The following is a 20928-nucleotide window of genomic DNA, read 5'->3' as shown; positions in this document are numbered from 1 at the left end:
AAAGCACTCAAGCTAGACCTCCCATTTGATCCTGCAATCCCATTACTGGGCATCTACCCAGACGAAAGAAATCCTTTTACCATAAGGACACTTGTACTAGACTGTTTATAGCAGCTCAATTTACAATCGCCAAAATGTGGAAACAGCCTAAATGCCCACCAACCCAGGAATGGATTAACAAGCTGTGGTATATGTATACCATGGAATACTATTCAGCCATTAAAAAAAATGGAGACTTTACATCCTTCGTATTAACCTGGATGGACGTGGAAGACATTATTCTTAATAAAGCATCACAAGAATGGAGAAACATGAATCCTATGTACTCAATTTTGATATGAGGACAATTAATGACAATTATGGTTATGCGGGGGAACAGAAAGAGGGAAGGAGGGAGGTGGGTGGGGCCTTGGTGTGTGTCACATTTTATGGGGGCAAGACATGATTGCAAGAGGGACTTTCCCTAACAATTGCAATCAGGGTAACCTGGCTTATTGTACCCTCAATGAATCCCCAACAATAAAAAAAAAAAAAAAAAGAATGGGAAAGCAAGCCAGAGTATGAGCAAATATTTGCAAAACACATAATGAACAAAATACTTGTACCCACAATTAGTTTTTTTTAAGAAAAAAATCCTATAAATCAATAAGAAAAAGACAACTTGACAGACAAAAGAGCAAGAGACCTGAACAGATTGTACAAAAGAAGCTATCTAAATGGCCAATGTATATGAAAAGATACTCAACCTCATTACTCACCAGCAAATTACAGAGAAAAGAGACAACACTAAACATATCTACTAGAATAAAATAACTATAATAAAAAGACTGGCAATACTGTGTTGGTCATAATACAGAAAAACCACTCTCCTATATTGCTTGTGAGTACGTAAACTGATAGAATCCTTTGGAAAATTCTTTAGCATTAAGAATATATACATTCTGTCCTGTCTCCACGGAATGGGGCCAGCGCTGCTCGAGGTCACGAGCCCTGGACCCGGCTCGCGCCACCTCGCACTCTCCCTCAGTCAGGGGCGCTGAAGGCTCCGTTAAGCGGCAGCTGCGGTTCCTGTTTCTCTCCTTTCTCTCCTTTCAGTCGGGAGTAGCATCCTCCACCGAGCCACACCTCCCACTTCCCTGGCAGTGCAGCTGTGGTTTAAGGGCTGTGGCGGTGGCAGTGGCAACGGCCGACAGCAGAGACCGCCTCTGCTCCCGCCTCCAATTGCTGCTTTTGCTGAGAGGGTACCCATGACCCTGATTGTGTTTTCATTCAAGATAACGTGATTTATTGCCTTCACTGGTTAACTGAACAAATTCAGTGACATTGAAGGTGGAGCAAGATGGCAGCTGAGTAACAGCTTCCCTGCAACTGGGCACAGTGAGTCTGGGGAGATAAGACTCCAGGCATCTCTGGCTGGTGGGATCTGCCTATAATTATCCCTTTGAGGATACAGGGAGTCAGCAAGGGACTTCTGGACCGCAAGAGGAGGACAAAAACAGTGGAAAACTGGCAAGTGGTTGTGTGTGTTCAATCGACCTAATCCCGCCAGCAGCCATAACTACAAGCAGCAGTGAGAATGCAAACCAGAAAGGCATTACCTGTGAACTGTTTCGGTGTTTTTGGACTTGGCACTCAGTTGAACTGCCTTGGGGAGAGCTTGAGCAGGAGTGCGGACAATTCTGGGCATTGTCTAGGGCCCCAGACTGAGCCGCTGAGCTAGATGGAGCTAATAGTGTTTGGCTGTGGGCCGCAGGAAGCCATTGTGAGAGAACTGTCCGGGCAAGCTCTGCCCTCAGGATCCCAGAGCAAGGATCAAGCAGGAGCTAGTAACCTAGTGACTGAGCAGCCTAAAGGTGGGGACTGAGCCTTAACCCTCAGAGGCTGAGACCAGTTTTGGCACACTGGAGCCTCAGGCTATTGCCCAGGGTAGAGTGCCGAGGCAGCACACCTCATAGCAACCTCAAACTCCTGGGCTTGGCACTGCCCAAACCCCCAGGCTGCACCACGACCCCGGCCTGCGCCCACGGCCTCCACATGCCCTGACCAGGAACTGCGGGAACTGCCAAGCACTCCCAGAACCGTGCACACCATGTCCCCCACCCTGTTGCTGTATCCAGGTGTGTCACACTCCAGAGCTGCTTCCACAAGCAGAACTCTGTAGCTGGGGCAGCCCCAGAAGAACTACACAGGGTCACTACCTAAAAAGATCCAGCAACAAAACAGTGATCCCGCTGTGACACCTCCACAACTCTGAGGATGGCCAGAGGCAATGGTGAAAAACAATCATGAGGCGAAATCAACAGAAAAACTATGGCAATATGAATAATCAGAGTAGCTCAAATCCCCCAAGGATCAATGGCGCAGACACAGCACAAGAGCCATGCACAAATAGCTGAGATGTCAGAAATCGAATTCAGAATCTGGATAGCAAATAAGATCGAATTAGAATTCCAAGCAGTAATAATAAATTTCCTAAATAAAGTTGTAATTTTTATGATTATTGTCATGGAAAAAAAAAATAATTCCAAGCAGTAACCCAAAAGATATCTCGAGAATTCAACAAATTCAAAGACCAAATGATCAAAGATTTTGATACAATGAGAGAAGATGTTGTAGCCCTCAAAGATCAGAGAAACACAGTAGAATCCCTCAGGAACAGAATGGAGCAAGCAGAAGAAAGGATTTCTGACATTGAAGATAAAGCTTTTGAATGCTCCCAAACTCTCAAAGAGGAAGTGAAATGGAGGGCAAAAACAGATCACTCTCTCAGAGAGCTCGGGGATAATTCGAAGAAAACCAGTATTTGTCTTATAGGGATCCCTGAAAGCGACGAAGTGGCTTCACAAGGCACAGAGTCTCTTCTTCATGAGAGTATGAAGGAGAACTTTCCAGACACTCCAAGAGATTCTTTTTTTTTTTTTTGATTAAATCATAACTATATACATTGATATGATCATGGGGCATCATACACTCGCTTCATAGAACATTTGACACATTTTCATCACAATGGTTAACCAAGAGATTCTTAAATTCAGATAGCAGGCAGTTTCAGAACTCCAGCATGACTCAACCCAAACAAGACATCCCCCAGACACATCATAATCAATTTCACTAAAGTTAATATGAAGGAGAAAATTCTGAAAGCTGCCAGATAAAAGAAAACCATTACCTACAAGGGGAAGAATATTAGAATAACTGCAGATCTTTCTGCTGAAACCTTTCAGGCTAGAAGAGGATGGTCATCGACTTTTAATCTCCTAAAACAAAATAACTTTCAACCCAGGATCCTATACCCAGCTAAACTGAGTTTCATTTATGACGGAGAAATTAAATACTTCAATGACATTCACATGTTGAAGAAATTTGCCATAACTAAACCAGCTCTCCAGGATATTCTCAGACCTATCCTCCATAAAGACCAGCGTAATCCTGAACCACAAAAGTAAACCCACCCAGAAAATTCTGATCAAATTCCAACTTCCACAGTCACAAAAGGATTAAAAATGTCCACCGGACTCTCAAAAGGCTTATCAATATTCTCAATTAATGTGAATGGTTTAAACTGTCCTCTAAAGAGGCACAGGTTGGCTGACTGGATACAAAAACTCAAACCAGATACTTGCTACATACAAGAATCGCATCTTACATTAAAAGACAAATATAGACTCAAGGTGAAGGGATGGTCATCTATACTCCTGGCAAATGGAAAGCAGAAAAAAGCAGGCATTGCAATCCTATTCGCAGATGCAATAGGCTTTAAACCAACAGAAATAAGGAAGGATAAGAAGGGAAACTTCATATTTCTTAAAGGTAATACTCAATATGATGAGATTTCAATTATTAATATTTATGCACCCAACCAGATTGCATCTCAATTTATAAGAAGAAACTCTTAACAGACGTGAGCAACTTGATTTCCTCCAGTTCCATAGTAGTTGGAGATTTTAGCACCCCCTTTAGCAGTGCTGGATAGATCCTCCTAAAATAAGCTAAGCAAAGAAATTTTAGATTTAAACTCAACCATTCAACATCTGGACTGAACAGACATCTACAGAACATTTCATCCCAACAAAACTGAATACACATTCTTCTCATCAGCCCACGGAACATACTCCAAAATCGAACACATCCTAGGTCACAAATCTAACCTCAGCAAATTAAAAAAAAATAGAAATAATTCCTTGCATCTTCTCAGACCATCATGGAATAAAAGTTGAACTTAATAACAACAGGAACCTACATACCCATACAAAAACATGAAAGCTAAACAACCTTATGCTGAAGGATAGATGGGTTATAGATGAGATTAAGAAGAAACTCACCAAATTTTTAGAACAAAACAACAATCAAGACACGAATTACCAGAACCTCTGGGATACTGCAAAGGCAGTCCTAAGAGGGAAATTTATAGCTCTGCAAAGCCCTCCTCAAGGAAACAGAAAGAGAGGAAGTTAATAACTTAATGAGACATTTCAAGCAAATGCAGAAGGAAAAACACTCCAAACCCAAAACCAGCAGAAGAAAAGAAATAACCAAAATCAGAGCAAAATTAAATGAAATTGAAAACAAAAGAATTATACAACAGATCAATAAATCCAAAAGTTAGTTTTTTGAAAAGATCAATAAAATAGATAAACCTTTGGCCAACCTAACCAGGAAAAAAAGAGTAAAATTTCTAATTTCATCAATCAGAAATGGTAATGATGAAATAACAACAGACCCCGCAGAAATTCAAAAAATCCTTAACGAATGCTACGAGAAAATCTACTCTCAGAAATATGAAAATCTGAAAGAAATCGACCAATACCTACAAGTACGCCACCTACCAGAACAAAGTGGAAATGTTGAACAGGCCTATATCAAGTTCTGAAATAGCATCAACTATACAAAATCTCCCTAAAAAGAAAAGCCTAGGATCATATGGCTTTACATCAGAATTCAACCAAACCTTTAAAGAAAAACTAGTACCTATATTACTAAACCTCTTCCAAAATATAGAAAAAGAAGGAATATTACCCAACACATTCTACGAAGCAAATATCACTTTGATCCCCAAACCAGGGAAAGACCCAACAAGAAAAGAAAATTATGGGCGGCGCCTGTGGCTCAGTCGGTGGGGCGCCGGCCCCATATACCGAGGGTGACGGGTTCAAGCCCGGCCCCGGCCAAACTGCAACCAAAAAAAAAATAGCTGGGCGTTGTGGCGGGCGCCTGTAGTCCCAGCTACTGGGGAGGCTGAGGCAAGAGAATCACCTAAGCCCAGGAGTTGGAGGTTGCTGTGAGCTGTGGGAGGCCACGGCACTCTACCGAGGGCCATAAAGTGAGACTCTGTCTCTACAAAAAAAAAAAAAAAAAAAAAAAAAAAAAAAAAAAAGAAAAGAAAATTATAGAGCAGTATCACTAATGAATATTGATGCTAAAATACTTAATAAAATCCTAACAAACAGAATCCAACAACACATCAAAAAAATTATACACCACGACCAAGTGGGATTTATCCCAGGGTCTCAAGGCTGGTTCAATACATGTAAATCTATGAATGTAATTCAGCAGATAAACAAACTAAAAAATAAGGACCATATGATTCTTTCAATTGATGCAGAAAAAGCTGTTGATAATATCATGATCAGAACACTTAAGAAAATTGGTATAGAAGGGACAATTCTTAAACTAATAGAGGCCATCTACAGCAAACCCACAGCCAATATCGTATTGAATGGAGTTAAACTGAAATCATTTCCACTTAGATCAGGAACCAGACAAGGCTGCCCATTGTCTCCGTTGCTCTTTAACATTGTAATGGAAGTTTTAGCCACCACAATTAGGGTGGAGAAAAGGCAATCAAGGGTATCCACATAGGGTCAGAAGAGATCAAACTTTCACTCTTCACAGATGATATGATTGTATGTCTGGAAAACACCAGGGATTCTACTACAAAACTCTTAGAGATGATCAAGGAATACAGCAATGTCCCAGGTTACAAAATCAACTTTCATAAATCGGTAGCCTTTATATATACCAACAATAACCAAGCCGAAAAAACAGTCAAGGACTCTAGTCCATTCACAGTAGTGCCAAAGAAGATGAAATATTTGGGAGTATATCTAACAAAGGGTGTGAAAGATCTCTACAAAGAGAACTATGAAACTTTAAGAAAAGAAATAGCTGAAGATGTTAACAGATGGAAAAACATACCATGCTCATGGATGGGAAGAATCAACATTGTTAAAATGACTATACTACCCAAAGCAATATATAATTTTAATGCAATTCCTATTAAAGCTCCCTTTTCATATTTTAAAGATCTTGAAAAAATCATACTTCGTTTTACATGGAATCAGAAAGAATACCCAAAACATTACTCAGGAATAAAAACACAGCAGGAGGAATCACGCTACCTAGACCTGAGACTGTACTATAGAATTGATAGTGATCAAAACATCATGGTATTGGCACAAAAACAGAGAAGTAGATGTCTGGAACAGAATAGAGAACCAAGAGATGAATCTAGCTACTTACCTTCATTTGATCTTTGACAAGCCAATTAATAACATCCAGAGGGGAAAAGATTCCCTGTTTAACAAATGGTGCTGGGTGAACTGGCTGGCAACCTGTAGAAGACTGAAACTGTACCCACACCTTTCACCATTAACTAAGACAGACTCTCACTGGATAAAAGATTTAAATTTAAGACATGAAACTATAAAAATACTTGAAGAAAGTGCAGGGAAAACTCTTGAGGAATCGGCCTGGGTAAATATTTTATGAGGAGGACTCCCCAGGCAATTGAAGCAGTATCAAAAATACGCTACTGGGACCTGATCAAACTAAAAAGCTTCTGCACAGCCAAGAACATAGTTAAGTAAAGCAAGCAGACAGCCCTTAGAATGGGAGAAAATATTTGCAGGTTACATCTCCGATAAAGATCTAATAACCTGAATCCACAGAGAACTCAAACATATTAACAAGAAAAGAACACATGATCCCATCTCAGGGTGGGCAAGGGACTTGAAGAGAAACTTCTCTAAAGAAGATGGACGCATGATCTACAAACACATAAAAAAAGCTCATCGTCCTTAATCATCAGAGAAATGCAAATCAAAACTACTTTGAGATATCACCTAACTCAAGTAAGAGTAGCCCACATAACAAAATCCCAAAACCAGAGATGTTGACATGGATGTGGAGAAAAGGGCACACTTCTACACTGCTGGTGGGAATGCACACTAATACGTTCCTTCTGGAAGGACGTTTGGAGAATACTTAGAGACCTAAAAATAGACCTGCCATTCGATCCTACAATTCCTTTACTAGGTTTATACCCAGAAGACCAAAAACCACAATATAACAAAGACCTCTGTACCAGAATGTTTATTGCAGCGCAATTCATAATTGCTAAGTCATGGAAGAAGTCCAAGTGCCCATCGATCCACGAATGGACTAGCAAATTGTGGTACATGTATTCCATGGAATATTATGCAGCCTTAAAGAAAGGTGGAGACTTTACCTCTTTCATGTTTACATGGATGGAGCTGGAACATATTCTTCTTAGCAAAGTATCTCAGGAATGGAAGAAAAAGTATCCAATGTACTCAGCTCTACTATGAAGCTAAATTATAGCTTTCACATGAAGGCTATAACCCAACTATAGCACAAGACTATGAGGAAAGGGCCACAGAAGGGGAAGGGAGGGGGGAGGTTAAGGTGGAGGGAGGGTAATGGGTGGGGCCACACCTACGGTGCATCTTAGAATGGGTACAGGCAAAACTTACTAAAGGCAGAATACAAATGTCTACATACGATAACTAAGAAAATGCCATGAAGGCTACGTTGAACAGTTTGATGAGAATATTTCAGATTGTGTATGAAACCAGCACATTGTACCCCTTGATTGCACTTAATGTACACAGCTATGATTTAACAATAAAAAAAAGAAATGTATGCATGTACATAAAAGACATATACAAGAATGTTCATATAGTATTATGCATAATAGCAACAAAATCTGTAAACAATCCAAATGCTCACCAATATAATGTAGAAAACTAAATTGTTGCACATTCATATACCACAACACTTTAAATAGGAATATAAATGAGTGAACTATAGCTACATGCAGCAACATAGATGAATCTTACATTTTGTCAAATAAAGGAAACTAGATACAAAAAAGACATACCATATTATACTATGGTTCAAAAACAGGCAAAATTATTTGATGATATTAAAAGTCAGGATAGTGGCCAATTTTAAATAAATGGCAGGAGGTGGGACAAAGGGGTTTCAGGGATGATGGCAATGTTCTATTTCTTAGCCTGGGTAACATTCTCTTTTAACATTTCATAGAGCTGGGCGGCGCCTGTGGCTCAGTGAGTAGGGTGCCGGCCCCATGTACGGAGGGTGGTGAGTTCAAACCCAGCCCCGGCCAAACTGCAACAAAAAAAAATATAGCCGGGCGTTGTGGCAGGTGCCTGTAGTCCCAGCTGCTCGGGAGGCTGAGGCAAGAGAATCACATAAGCCCAAGAGCTGGAAGTTGCTGTGAGCTGTGTGACACCACGGCACTCTACGGAGGGCAGTAAAGTGAGACTCTGTCTCTACAAAAAAAAAAAAAAACATTTCATAGAGCTAGGACATTTATGATTTTTGCACTTTTCTGTATACATGAAATTTCAATAACAAAGTTTTTTAAAAACTTAGAATAGAGAAAAATAATAAACATTCAAGATATAGAAAGTAACATGACAATCACTATTTCTTGACCACTTACTATTTGTCATGCACTGCCATCATCCCTGTAACCCTTTTGTGCCTCCTTCCATTTACTACCCCGTCCTTTACCTAAAAGTAACCACTATCCTACCTTTTAATACCATCAATTAATTCTGCCTGCTTCTGAATTTTACATAAATAGTAAAATACAGCAGTAGTACCCACCCTTTTTGGTACCGGAGACCAGTTTCGTGGAAGACAATTTTCTCAAGGACCAGGGGAGGTAGGGGATGGTTTCAAGATGATTCAAGCACATTACATTTATTGTGTACTTTATCTCTATCGTTATTACATTGTAATATATAATGAAATAATCATACAATTCACCATAATGCAGAAACACTGGGAGCCCCAAGCTTACTTTCCTGCAAATAGACAATCCCAGCATTAGCATTCACCACCTCAGCTCTACCTTAGATCATCAGGCATTAGACTTTCATAATGATATCCCTCACACATGCGGTTTACAGTAAAGTTCATTCTCTTATGAAAAGCTAATGCCGCTACTTATCTGACAAGAGGGGGAACTCAGGTGGTGATGCAAGGAATAGGGAGTAACTGTAAATACATGTACACATGAACCTTTGTTCACTTGCCTGCTGCTCATCTCTTACTGTGCTGCCCAATTCCTAACAGGCCATGGATGGGTACCAGTCCACAGCCCAGGGGATGAGGACTGCACTGATATGATATCTCTTTAATATCTGGTTTCCTTCACTTGATGAAATGTAAGATTCATCTATATTATTGCATGTAGCTATAGTTCACTATTGCTATTTGTAATATTACAGTATATGAATATATTACAATTTAGTTTCCTCTATTAATGTTGGTGGGCATTTGGGTTGTTTACAGATTTTTTTGATATTACACGTAACACTATTGAACATTCTTATATATGTCTCTTATGTATATACATGCATTTATGTTTGAGATACATCTAGAATAAAATCTGCTGGATCATAGAGAATGTGTATATTCTTATACAGTACTTATTGCCAAAGAATTTTTCAAAGGATTCTATCAATTTACATATTCATAAGCAGTGTAGGAGAGTTTGGTTTCTCTGCATTACTGCCAACACTTAGTATTGCCAGTCTTTCTTAATCTGAGATTTACAGATTTTAAAAACCTAAAGTTCAAGTAGCTTAAGCAGCTTACCTGGTCATAAAGCTAATAAATGGTGAACTAAACTTCAGACTCCAAATCTGATTTCAAAATTGATGTCAATTTCATAATTAAGGCCAAACTTGCTCAGAAAGTATGTAGAACTTATAAAGTCTATAGCCTATTTCATGATCTCAGCCTTCATTATCACCAAGCCTCTTCTTTAACTATCATCCCACTCTCTTCCTTCCCTCAATTTCAGAATCACTTACTAACTTTACACTGTGGTAATCATAAACTACCTGCAGTTCCTTGAACAAGTCAAACTCTCTCTTAGGGTCATGTCTTGCACATGCTGCTCCCTTACCTTAGAATGCATTCTTCTCTTCTTCTCTCCCTCCCTAACACATTTTGGCTTCACAGACTCTTATTAGTCCTTAAGGATCTAGGATGAGATATGTTATTATCTTCTTTGAAAATTTTTCCGAGATCTGCCCTATACTTTTCATCTACTTTTTTCCCCCAAAGATAGGCTATCACTCTGTCACCCAGGCTAGAATGCAATGGCACAATCACAACTCATTCTAACCCTAAAAGCCTGGGCTCAAGCTGTCCTCCCACTTCAAACTCCCAAGTAGAGAGGACTATACATGTGAGCCACCATGCCCAGCTAGTATTTTTTTCTAATTTTTATAGAGACAGGGGGCTTGCTATTTTGCCCAAGTTGGTTTAAACTCTTGGCATCAAGCAATCCCACTTCAGCCTCCCAAACTGCTAAGATTATAGGTGTGAGCCACTGCACTCAAACCTGTTTCTATAGCACCCTGAATCTAGCTCTACTATCCTGTTTATCATACCACAGTGTAACATTTATGTATCTTTCTACCTGAGATCATATACTCTTTGGGAGAAAGAGCCATTTACCACATATATTTCACCTGCACCCAACACATTGCTAGCACATAGTAGGCTCTCCCTATTAGTTAAACAAATAACTTTAGTATCAGAACTAAAACAAACAAAAAAAAAAGTTGAAAGTACTAAACTAATAAATTATTAACAGAATTTCTAATGCAAAGGAATTTTTATGTTTTGTTGGCATAGGCTTTGCAAAGAATACTTTTAAAAAATACTCACAATTTCATAAAATATACAAGCCAGGGTATTTTTCCCATCTCTCATAAGAAAAGTCTTTGAATGATATGGTCCAGGTGTAACAGCTGAATCAAGAACAGCTATACGACATGGAAATAGGGAGGAAAAATCAATGTAGATAAAATGGACATAAAATTTAACAAAGAGAAACTGGTATTTAAATAACTTCACACACTGACCTCTCATATTAATATTTATGTGTAATCGAGACTTTTTTTTTTTTTTTAGAGACAGAGTCTCACTTTATCACCCTCGGTAGAGTGCCATGGCATCACAGCTCATAGCAACCTCCAATTCATGGGCTTAGGCGATTCCAAGTAGCTGGGACTACACGCACCCACCACAATGCCAACTATTTTTTTGTTGCAGTTTGGCTGGGGCCAGGTTCGAACCTGCCACCCTCAGTATGTGTGGCTGGCGCCCTACCCACTGAGCCACGGGCACCACCCAAGAAGACATTTTAAGAAGGAAAGATACTTCTGAAACAGTTTTATACTAAAGGAAACAAAATTCCTGTCCCTCTCCAAGTTAACAGCAATTAGATGTTACATTCATACAATTGACAATGGTTGGTCATCTGAAACCTTTTCCTTAGAATGTTTTCTGCAGAGTGGTTAAATCCCTAGACCAGTTTAGAACATTATAATAATAAAATATATACATATAATAAGCATTATAATTTAATAAACAAAAACATTGAATCAGAATGAGAAATCATACATCCTAGTCTCAGGGTCTTCAACTTACTAATATTTTGGGACTGTGAGCAAACTGAGTTTTAAATTTATTTTTATTGTACATATTTAAGATGTACAACATGATTTTGTGATATGAAATCAGTATCACAAATAAGGAAATAACACATCCATCACCTTCATAATTATCTCTTCTGTGTGTGGTAAGAATACCTACAATATATCTTCTTAACAAACCATTAATATACAACACAATAATACTGACTACTCCTTCTGCTGTACATTAGAACTCTAGATTTATTCATCCTACATAACTGCAAGTTTGTACTCTTTGACACACAACTTCCCATTTCCTATCACTTGAGCAAATTGTTAAAGCTCTTTCAATATGTTCCTTCACAAATTTGTGAAATGTCAGATACAAGATTTAAAATATGAATTGCAAATAAGCTCAATGGGATTGATGAGAAAATCAAAAAACAGCAAAAAGAAACCAAACAAATAATTCAGGACATGAATTCAACGATGAGATAGTTAAAAAAAAAAAAAAAAAAAAAAAACACCTCCTGGAAATGAAAATGCTATTTAGGGAATTTCAAAATACAATGGAAAGTTATAACAATGGGATGGACCAAGCAGAAGAATTTCAGAGCTTGAAGACAACACTTCAAATTAACCCACACCTTAAAAAAATAAACAAGAATTGGGGCGGCGCCTGTGGCTCAGTTGGTAAGGCGCCGGCCCCATATACCGAGGGTGGCGGGTTCAAACCCGGCCCCAGCTGAACTGCAACCAAAAAATAGCTGGGCATTGTGGCAGGCGCCTGTAGTCCCAGCTACTTGGGAGGCTGAGGCAAGAGAATCGCTTAAGCCCAGGAGTTGGAGGTTGCTGTGAGCTGTGTGATGCCATGGCACTCTACCGAGGGCCAAAAAGTGAGACTCTGTCTCTACAAAAAAATAAAATAAAAAAAAAACAAGAATTATGACAAATAAAAAACTTCTCTAGGAAATACAGGGTTATGTAAAATGCCCAAACATAAGAATCATAGGCATCCCTAAGGGAGAAGAAGAAAAAGCAAACAGCATGGAAATTTTGAGGGAATAATGGAAAACTCTCTGTTTTTACTAGAGATTTAGACATCCAGACATAAGAAAGCCCAAAGAACTCCTAGGAGATTAATTACAAATAGGAGACCACCAAGGCACAAAGTCATCAGTTTGGCAAAAATCGAAGTGAAAGAGAAAATTCTAGTAGTTGTAACATGAAAAGCATCAATTAACTTACAAAGGAAAACCCATTAGACTAATCTCTCATCTGCAGAAAACTTACAAGCAAATGGACTTGTTTTTCTCCAAACAGCACACTCTGAATACAAGCAAGATAGGAGAAAAGCAATTTGGCCAATATTTCATGTAGGCATGCCCCTCCAGAAGTGGAAAGTATGTACCCTGCTGCTTTGGCCAGAGCTAGAGGGACTGAATTCATTTGTTAGTACACTCGTTGCCTGGTCTACATGGGGAAGATGTTTTCTTTCTGCCAGCTCCTGGCCAAGTATGATTCTACTCCCAAGACCTCTCTGTTTACAAGTGGGTATATAAACCCCTAGACAAAAGAACCACATGGATTTCCCACTTGTGTCTCCCCCTTTTATTGCCAGAAGTTCAGTTGCCCTTCAGAAGGGGGTCTCTGAAAAGCAAAAAGCAGCCTCTATCTATTCAGAGGGATTCTCTGAATAGCAGGCGGCAGCCCTGAGGTAAACAGTTAGAAATCAACAAAACAAAGCATAGGGCCAGAGAAGGTTAACATAGGAATGACTTTATTAAAGGCAGAAGGAACCAGAGGAACCAGAAGGCACCAGGGCTAGCTGAGAGAGGGGGTCATGAGAAGTGGGGGAAGTCATCTTTTCTGCAGAGTGAATGATGTTGTCTGAGACTGATTTTAGAGTCCATAACAGGTGTTGATCTTACACCAGGGTCTTACCTCAAGTGCCAGCCAGAACCAAGGTAGGAGACTCTAATGCTCCCCAGGAATACTGGCTTTGGAGGATTTACAGGAAGGTAGAAAGGAGGTTGCTAGGATGCAAATTATGAAATACTAGAACACTAACAAAAAGGTAGCTTTAGGTATCTAAGAAGTAACGATTTGAGTAGAGGGTGGTGAGCCGCTTCTGCCATCCCTCTACTATTAAGCTTTGTCTTAAATTTTTATAGAGCTTTTTTTATGTCTTTTAATAAACTCTAAATAGTCTAACATGGTGAATACTCTATTTCATCCTGGTTGTCCCATCTGCTCAGAGTGCGTGCCAACTCTGGCCAGGGTACTCCCTGGTGTGGCTTGAAGTACCTCCCTGAAAGAAATGTGGACTGATTGTTTGTAAGGGTTGCAAGCAGACTTTTTTCTGACTCTCTTTTCACAAGGGATGGTCGCCTGTCCTAGTCTGTTTTTCTGGCTCTGTATGGTGTGTCTTTTAATTCTTTAACCACCTAAGAACATGTCCACATGGAACATTTTCCAAGATAGACCATATTTTTGCCCATTCTAAGTCACACATTAATGGTGTGTCTTTTAATTCTTTGTCTGAGCCCCCAAGAAACCACTGTTTAAACCTCCAGCATGCTTTCACTTCATTCCTCCTGTATTCTTTTCTGTCTAATAAATTCTGTCCTGTCACTGATCTGCATAATCCATGGATTCATTCTTGAAATCTCCAAGATCAAGGACCTGCTGCAGAAAAGAAATTCCACCCACACCATTTTTAGTCTTCTTAAATAGAATAACTGTCAGCCAAAACTTTTGTATACTGCAAAACTAAGTCATAAATGAAGGAGAAATAAAATATTTTCCAGACAAGCAAACACTACAGAAATATGTCACCATTAGACCTATCCTATAGGAAATGCTAAAAAGAACTCTCAACACCCAAAAGAAAAGTCAATACACACCAGTGTAAAAACATTCAAAAGTAAAAACTCACAGCTCTTACAAAAACAGCAACACAAGGGAGAATACAAAGCAAAATGGTAACAATCAACATGATGACTAGAATAGTATCTTACTTATCAACACTGACTGTAAATGACCTAAATGTCCCCTAAAAGGTACAGATTGACAGAATGAATAAAAAAACCACCCAAATATCTGTTATCTCCAAGACTCATTTAATTCATAAAAAACTTGCATGGGGGGGCGGAGACAAGATGGCTGACTGAAGCCAGCTTTCCACAAAGGCTCCCATTCAGAAGGAGAATTAAAGGACAGAAATTTAGCAAGTAACCTGGTGGATTAGAGCTGCACCAAGAGAGAAGATTGAAAAATGCACATCAACCCTGCTAAGGCAAGCTACGACCCCAAGGATACAAACAAAAGGTACAAATTCCATCACCAAGTGGATGGGAGTCCCCTCCCCCATAAGAACGGCTGGGAGTACCCCATAAACAAACGAGCAGAGTTCAAAAGTCCTCCCATTATACTCCATGGGAGAGACCCTCTAAAAACTGGACCTACTTCCCCTACTGGGTACCATGGTGCTCTCCTGCCAGGCATTAAACTGTGTAAAACTGTATATATTCTCTACCTGCAATTCTGAGCTCCCAGCACTCCCTCCATTCTCACTCTGAGGTCTGGAGGCCTGTCCCCCAGGAGTCCAGATTTTTGGGTATTTTCTTGAGAAGTGTGGATAGGGCAACGACTACTGCTGGCCAGTGCTGATTCCGTGGAACAGGAATGAGGAGAGGACGATTGGCGGAGAGGGAACCACACCAGAGCAGCGGTGTCCCGAGGCGCAGAACAGCAGCCGTTTTTGGCAACAATAGGGCTCACCCTTGGATATTCCGGAGTCACAACCCCTGTCTCTCTGGGCAACCAGAGGAGGCTGGGCATCTTCTAAGGTGGCAACCACGGGCAGAACAGATCTGGGGCAGAAAGGCAGGCCCCGTGAGTAAAGGGTTTGCATGAGGCGGTACCAGCCTGGGTGGAGCATGGGGACTAGAAAATGCACACATAGTGCTGGCAGACTTCCAGGGCAGGGCTGACCCAGAGGACGGCTTTACTGAGCCTAAGACGCATCTGGCCCTCAGGGGATCATCAGCCTAGACAAAGGAGGGCAGGAGGCTAAAACTGACAGCTAACCGTGCTGCGAATACAAACCTGCAGCAGCAAAGACAGGGCCTGAGGTGCAGGTTCTGTGAACTCAAAACAGCTTGTCTTCTGCAGGGGAAGTTAGCCAGAACAGAAACAAATTCCACAAAGTTGTTCAGTTCTGTCAGTAACATCAATCAGGGGTGGGGCTGGAACTGAGTGAACAGCCCAGCCTCCAACAAGTGCCCAGGCTTGTCAGGCCTCACCTCCCCCTGCTGGATAGTGGCAGAGACCAGTGGCCTGGCTGAGGAGACATAGATTTTCTTGTGATTCAGGCAGGTGCAAACCCCTGGAGTATCTGCTCATTGGAGGCAACTGGGTCACAGCCCTGTGGGGTTATCAGTGACTGGATGTGACAGAGGTGCAAGGTGGGGAAGGAGGAATCAACCTTCCCAGACTAATCTACTTGCTGGGTGGGTCCTCCTGACCTCACGGAGCACCAAAAGTAAGTCATATTCGAGTTGTCAGCAGACACCTGCAATCTAGTTGCCAGAGACCTTTCAAAATCTCCCACCTGAGACAGGTGCTGACTGAGACACTTGATTTAGATCTTTTGAACTGAGCCAATCGCCCGAGGACTATCCAAGTGGGTGCCCTGGGTGTATGGTTGTAGGAAGGTTTGATTTTCCTTTTCCAATTGTTGCCTGTGGGGGGCAGGGTGACTTAATTACTGGTATTTACCCACAGCTGAGACTTCAACCCAGAGTAACTGTTTCACTAGGGTTGGACAGAGACTAGCTGAAAACAAGACAGAGCCACTTAGCCCCACCACACCAAGTAGGTCCCCAGTTTCTCAAGCCATAGCACTCTATGGGTCCTCAGCAAAGCTCCAGTGGAAAAGGTACAAACACCAGTCCCAGCTTTGGGTAAAGGGCTGGTTAATCACTACTCCTGGAGACATAAACCCAAAATTTCTTCATCCACTCATTTAGTCAAACGGTGTAAAATAATCATGGGGCACAATCAGCAGAAAAATTCTGGTAACATGAATAAAGTAAATCAACCACCACCACCCCCAAGGAAAGATATGGCAGATGTAACTGAAGATCCCATTAATAAACAGATGGCCTAGATGTCAGAAATCGAATTCACAATTTGGATTGCAAACAAGATTAATAGAATGGAGGAAACGTTAGAATTAGAAATTCGAGGAGCAATTCAAAAGTTGTCTCAAGAATTCAACGAATTTAAACACAAAACCACCAAAGATTTTGACACATTGAAGCAAGAATTTGGAGCCCTCAAAGATCTGAAAAATACAGTAGAATCCCTCAGTAACAGAGTGGAGCAAGCAGAAGAAAGGATTTCTGAAATTGAAGACAAACCTTTTGAACGCTCTCAAACTCTCAAAGAGGAGAGAAATGGAGAGCAAAAATGGATCATTCTCTGAGAGCGCTCTGGGATAATTCAAAGAAGACTAATATCCGCCTCATTGGAATCCATGAAACTGATGAAGTGGCCTCACTAGGTACAGAGGCCATTCTCCATAAAATTATGAAAGAGAATTTTCCAGACATGCCAAGAGATTCTAAAATTCAGATAGCAGACATTTTCAGAACCCCAGCACCATTCAACCCGAATAAGACATCCACCAGGCACATCATAATTAACTTCACTGAAGTTAAGATGAAGGAGAAAATTCTGAAAGCAGCCAAACGTAAGAAAACCATAATCTACAAAGGGAAGAATATTAGAATGACTGCAGATCTCTCGGCTGAAACCTTTCAAGCCAGAAAAGGGTGGTCACTGACATTTAATCTCCTAAAACAAAATAACTTTCAACACCAGATCCTGTATCCAGCTAAACTGAGTTTCATTTATGATGGAGAAATTAAATACTTTAATGACATTCACATGTTGAAGAAATGTGCCATAACGAAACCAGCTGTTCAGGATATTCTCAGACCTATCCTCCACCACAAAAGTAAACTCACTCAGAAACTTTTGATCAAACTCCAACTTCCACAGTGGCAAAAGGATTAAAAATGTCCACTGGACTTTTGAAAAACTCGATACCCAAAATTTTACCAGAATGATCAATATTCTCCATTAATATGAATGGCTTAAACTGTCCTCTAAAGAGGCACAGGTTGGCTGACTGGATACAAAAACTCAGGCCAGATATTTGCTGCATACAAGAGGCACATATTAACTTAAAAGACAAATACAGACTCAGGGTGAAAGGATGTTCATCCATATTTCAGGCAAATGGTAATCAGAAAAAAGCAGGTGTTGCAATTTTATTTGCAGATACAATAGGCTTTAAACCAACAAAAGTAAGGAAGGACAAGAATGGTCACTTCATATTTGTTAAGGGTAATACTCAATATGATGAGATCTCAATTATTAATATCTATGCACCCAAACAGAATGCATCTCAATTTATAAGAGAAACTCTAACAGACATGAGCAACTTGATTTCCTCCAGCTCCATAATAGTCAGAGATTTCAACACTCCTTTGGCAGTGTTAGATCAATCCTCCAACAAGAAGCTGAGCAAACAAATCTTAGATTTAAACCTAACCATCCAACATTTGGATTTAGCAGATATCTACAGAACATTTCATCACAACAAAACTGAATACACATACTTCTCATCAGCCCACAGAACTTACTCCAAAATCAATCACATCTAAGGTCATAGTCTAACCCCACTAAATTTAAAGGAATAGAAATTATTCCATGCATCTTCTCGGACCACCATGGAATAAAACCTGACCTGAGTAACAACAGGAATCTGCATACTCATACAAAAACATGGAAGTTAAATAACGTTATGCTGAATGATAGCTGGGTCAGAGATGAGATTAAGAAGGAAATCGCCAATTTTTTGGAACAAAAGGACAATGAAGACACGAACTATCAGAACCTCTGGGACACCGCAAAGGCAGTTCTAAGAGGGAAATTTATAGCACTGCAAGCCTTCCTCAAGAGAACGGAAAGAGAGGAAGTTAACAACTTAATGGGACATCTCAAGCAACTGGAAAAGGAAAAACATTCCAACCCCAAACCCAGTAGAAGAAAAGAAATAACCAAAATTAGAGCAGAATTAAACGAAATTGAAAACAAAAGAATAATATAAGAGATCAATAAATCAAAAAGCTGGTTTTTCGAAAAGGTCAATAAAATAGATAAACCTTTGGCCAACGTAATAAGGGAAAAAAGAGTAAAATCTCTAATCTCATCAATCAGAAATGACAAAGACGAAATAACAACAGACTCCTCAGAAATCAAAAAAATCCTTAATGAATATTACAAGAAACTTTACTCTCAGAAATATGAAAATCTGAAGGAAATGGACCGATACTTGGAAGCACGTCACCTTCCAAGACTTAGACAGAATCAAGTGGAAATGTTGAACAGGCCCATATCAAGTTCAGAAATAGCATCAACCATACAAAACCTCCCTAAAAAGAAAAGCCCGGGACCAGATGGTTTCACATCAGAATTCTACCAAACTTTTAAAGAGGAATTAGTACCTATATTACTCAACCTGTTCCAAAAGGTAGAAAAAGAAGGAGGACTACCCAACACGTTCTATGAAGCAAACATCACCCAGATCCCCAAACCAGGAAAAGACCCAACCAAGAAAATTATAGACCGATATCACTAATGAATATAGATGCAAAAATATTCAACAAGATCTTAACAAACAGAATCCAGCAACACATCAAACAAATTATACATCATGACCAAGTCCGTTTTACCCCAGGGTCTCAAGGCTGGTTCACTATACGTAAATCTATAAATGTAATCCAGCACATAAACAAATTAAAAAACAAAGACCATATGATTCTCTCAATCAATGCTGAAAAAGCATTTGATAATATCCAGCATCCTTCATGATCAACACTTAAGAAAATCGTTATAGAAGGGACATTTCTAAAACTGATAGAGACCATCTACAACAAACCCAAAGCCAATATCATATTGAATGGAGTTAAATTGGAATCATTTCCACTCAGATCAGGAAACAGACAATTGTCTGCTGCCCATTGTCTCCATTGCTTTTTAAGGTTGTAACGGAAGTTTTAGCCACCACAATTAGAGAAAAAAAGGCGATCAAGGGTATCCATATAGGGTCAGAAGAGATCAAACTTTCGCTCTTCGCAGATGATATGATAGTATATCTGGAAAACACTAGGGACTCTACTACAAAACTCTTAGAAGTGACCAAGGAATACAGCAACGTCTCAGTTTACAAAATCAACATTCATAAATCTGTAGCCTTTATATATACCAACAATAGTCAAGTTGAAAAAACAGTTAAAGACTCTATCCCATTCACACTAGTGCCAAAGAAGATGAAATATTTGGGAATTTACCTAACAAAGGATGTGAAAGATCTCTATAAAGAGAACTATAAAACTCTAAGAAAAGAAATAGCTGAAAATATTGACAAATGGAAAAATATACCATGCTCATGGCTGGGAAGAATCAACATTGATAAAATGTCCATACTACCCAAAGCAATATATAATTTCAATGCAATCCCTATTAAAGCTCCACTGTCATACTTTAAAGATCATGAAAAAATAATACTTCGTTTTATATGGAATCAGAAAAAACCTCGAATAGTCAAGACATTACTCAGAAATAAAAACAAAGCAGGAGGAATTACGCTACCAGACCTCAGACTATACCACAAATCGATAGTGATCAAAACAGCATGGTACTGGCACAAAAACAGAGAAGTAGATATCTGGAACAGAATAGAGAACCAAGAGATGAATCCAGCTACTTACCATTATTTAATCTTTGACAAGCCAATTAAAAACATTCAGTGGGGAAAAGATTCCCTATTTAACAAATGGTGCTGGGTGAACTGGCTGGCAACCTGTAGAGGACTGAAACTGGACGCACACCTTTCACCATTAACTAAGATAGACTCTCACTGGATCAAAGATTTAAACTTAAGACATGAAACTATAAAACTACTAGAGGAGAGTGCAGGGAAAACCCTTGAAGAAATCGGTCTGGGCGAGTATTTTATGAGGAGGACCCCCCCGGGCAATTGAAGCAGCTTCAAAAAATACACTACTGGGACTTGATCAAAATAAAAAGC

General features: G+C 39.8%; 1 protein-coding gene across 1 annotated transcript in view; it reads right to left on the bottom strand.

Moving 5' to 3' along the window:
• SPATA22 (spermatogenesis associated 22) overlaps positions 1–20928 on the bottom strand; it is a 78632-nt gene that overhangs the window by 6544 nt on the left and 51160 nt on the right. The window contains exon 7 of the mRNA XM_053570725.1: positions 11014–11111. Within this exon, the coding sequence (XP_053426700.1) occupies positions 11014–11111 (98 nt within the window). The remainder of the gene's footprint in view (positions 1–11013; positions 11112–20928) is intronic.

This window comes from Nycticebus coucang, chromosome 18 (genome assembly GCF_027406575.1).
Source record: "Nycticebus coucang isolate mNycCou1 chromosome 18, mNycCou1.pri, whole genome shotgun sequence".
Taxonomy (NCBI): Eukaryota; Metazoa; Chordata; class Mammalia; order Primates; family Lorisidae; genus Nycticebus; species Nycticebus coucang.
Note: the sequence above shows the minus strand (reverse complement) of the source record. Positions and strands in the feature narration are given on the sequence as shown.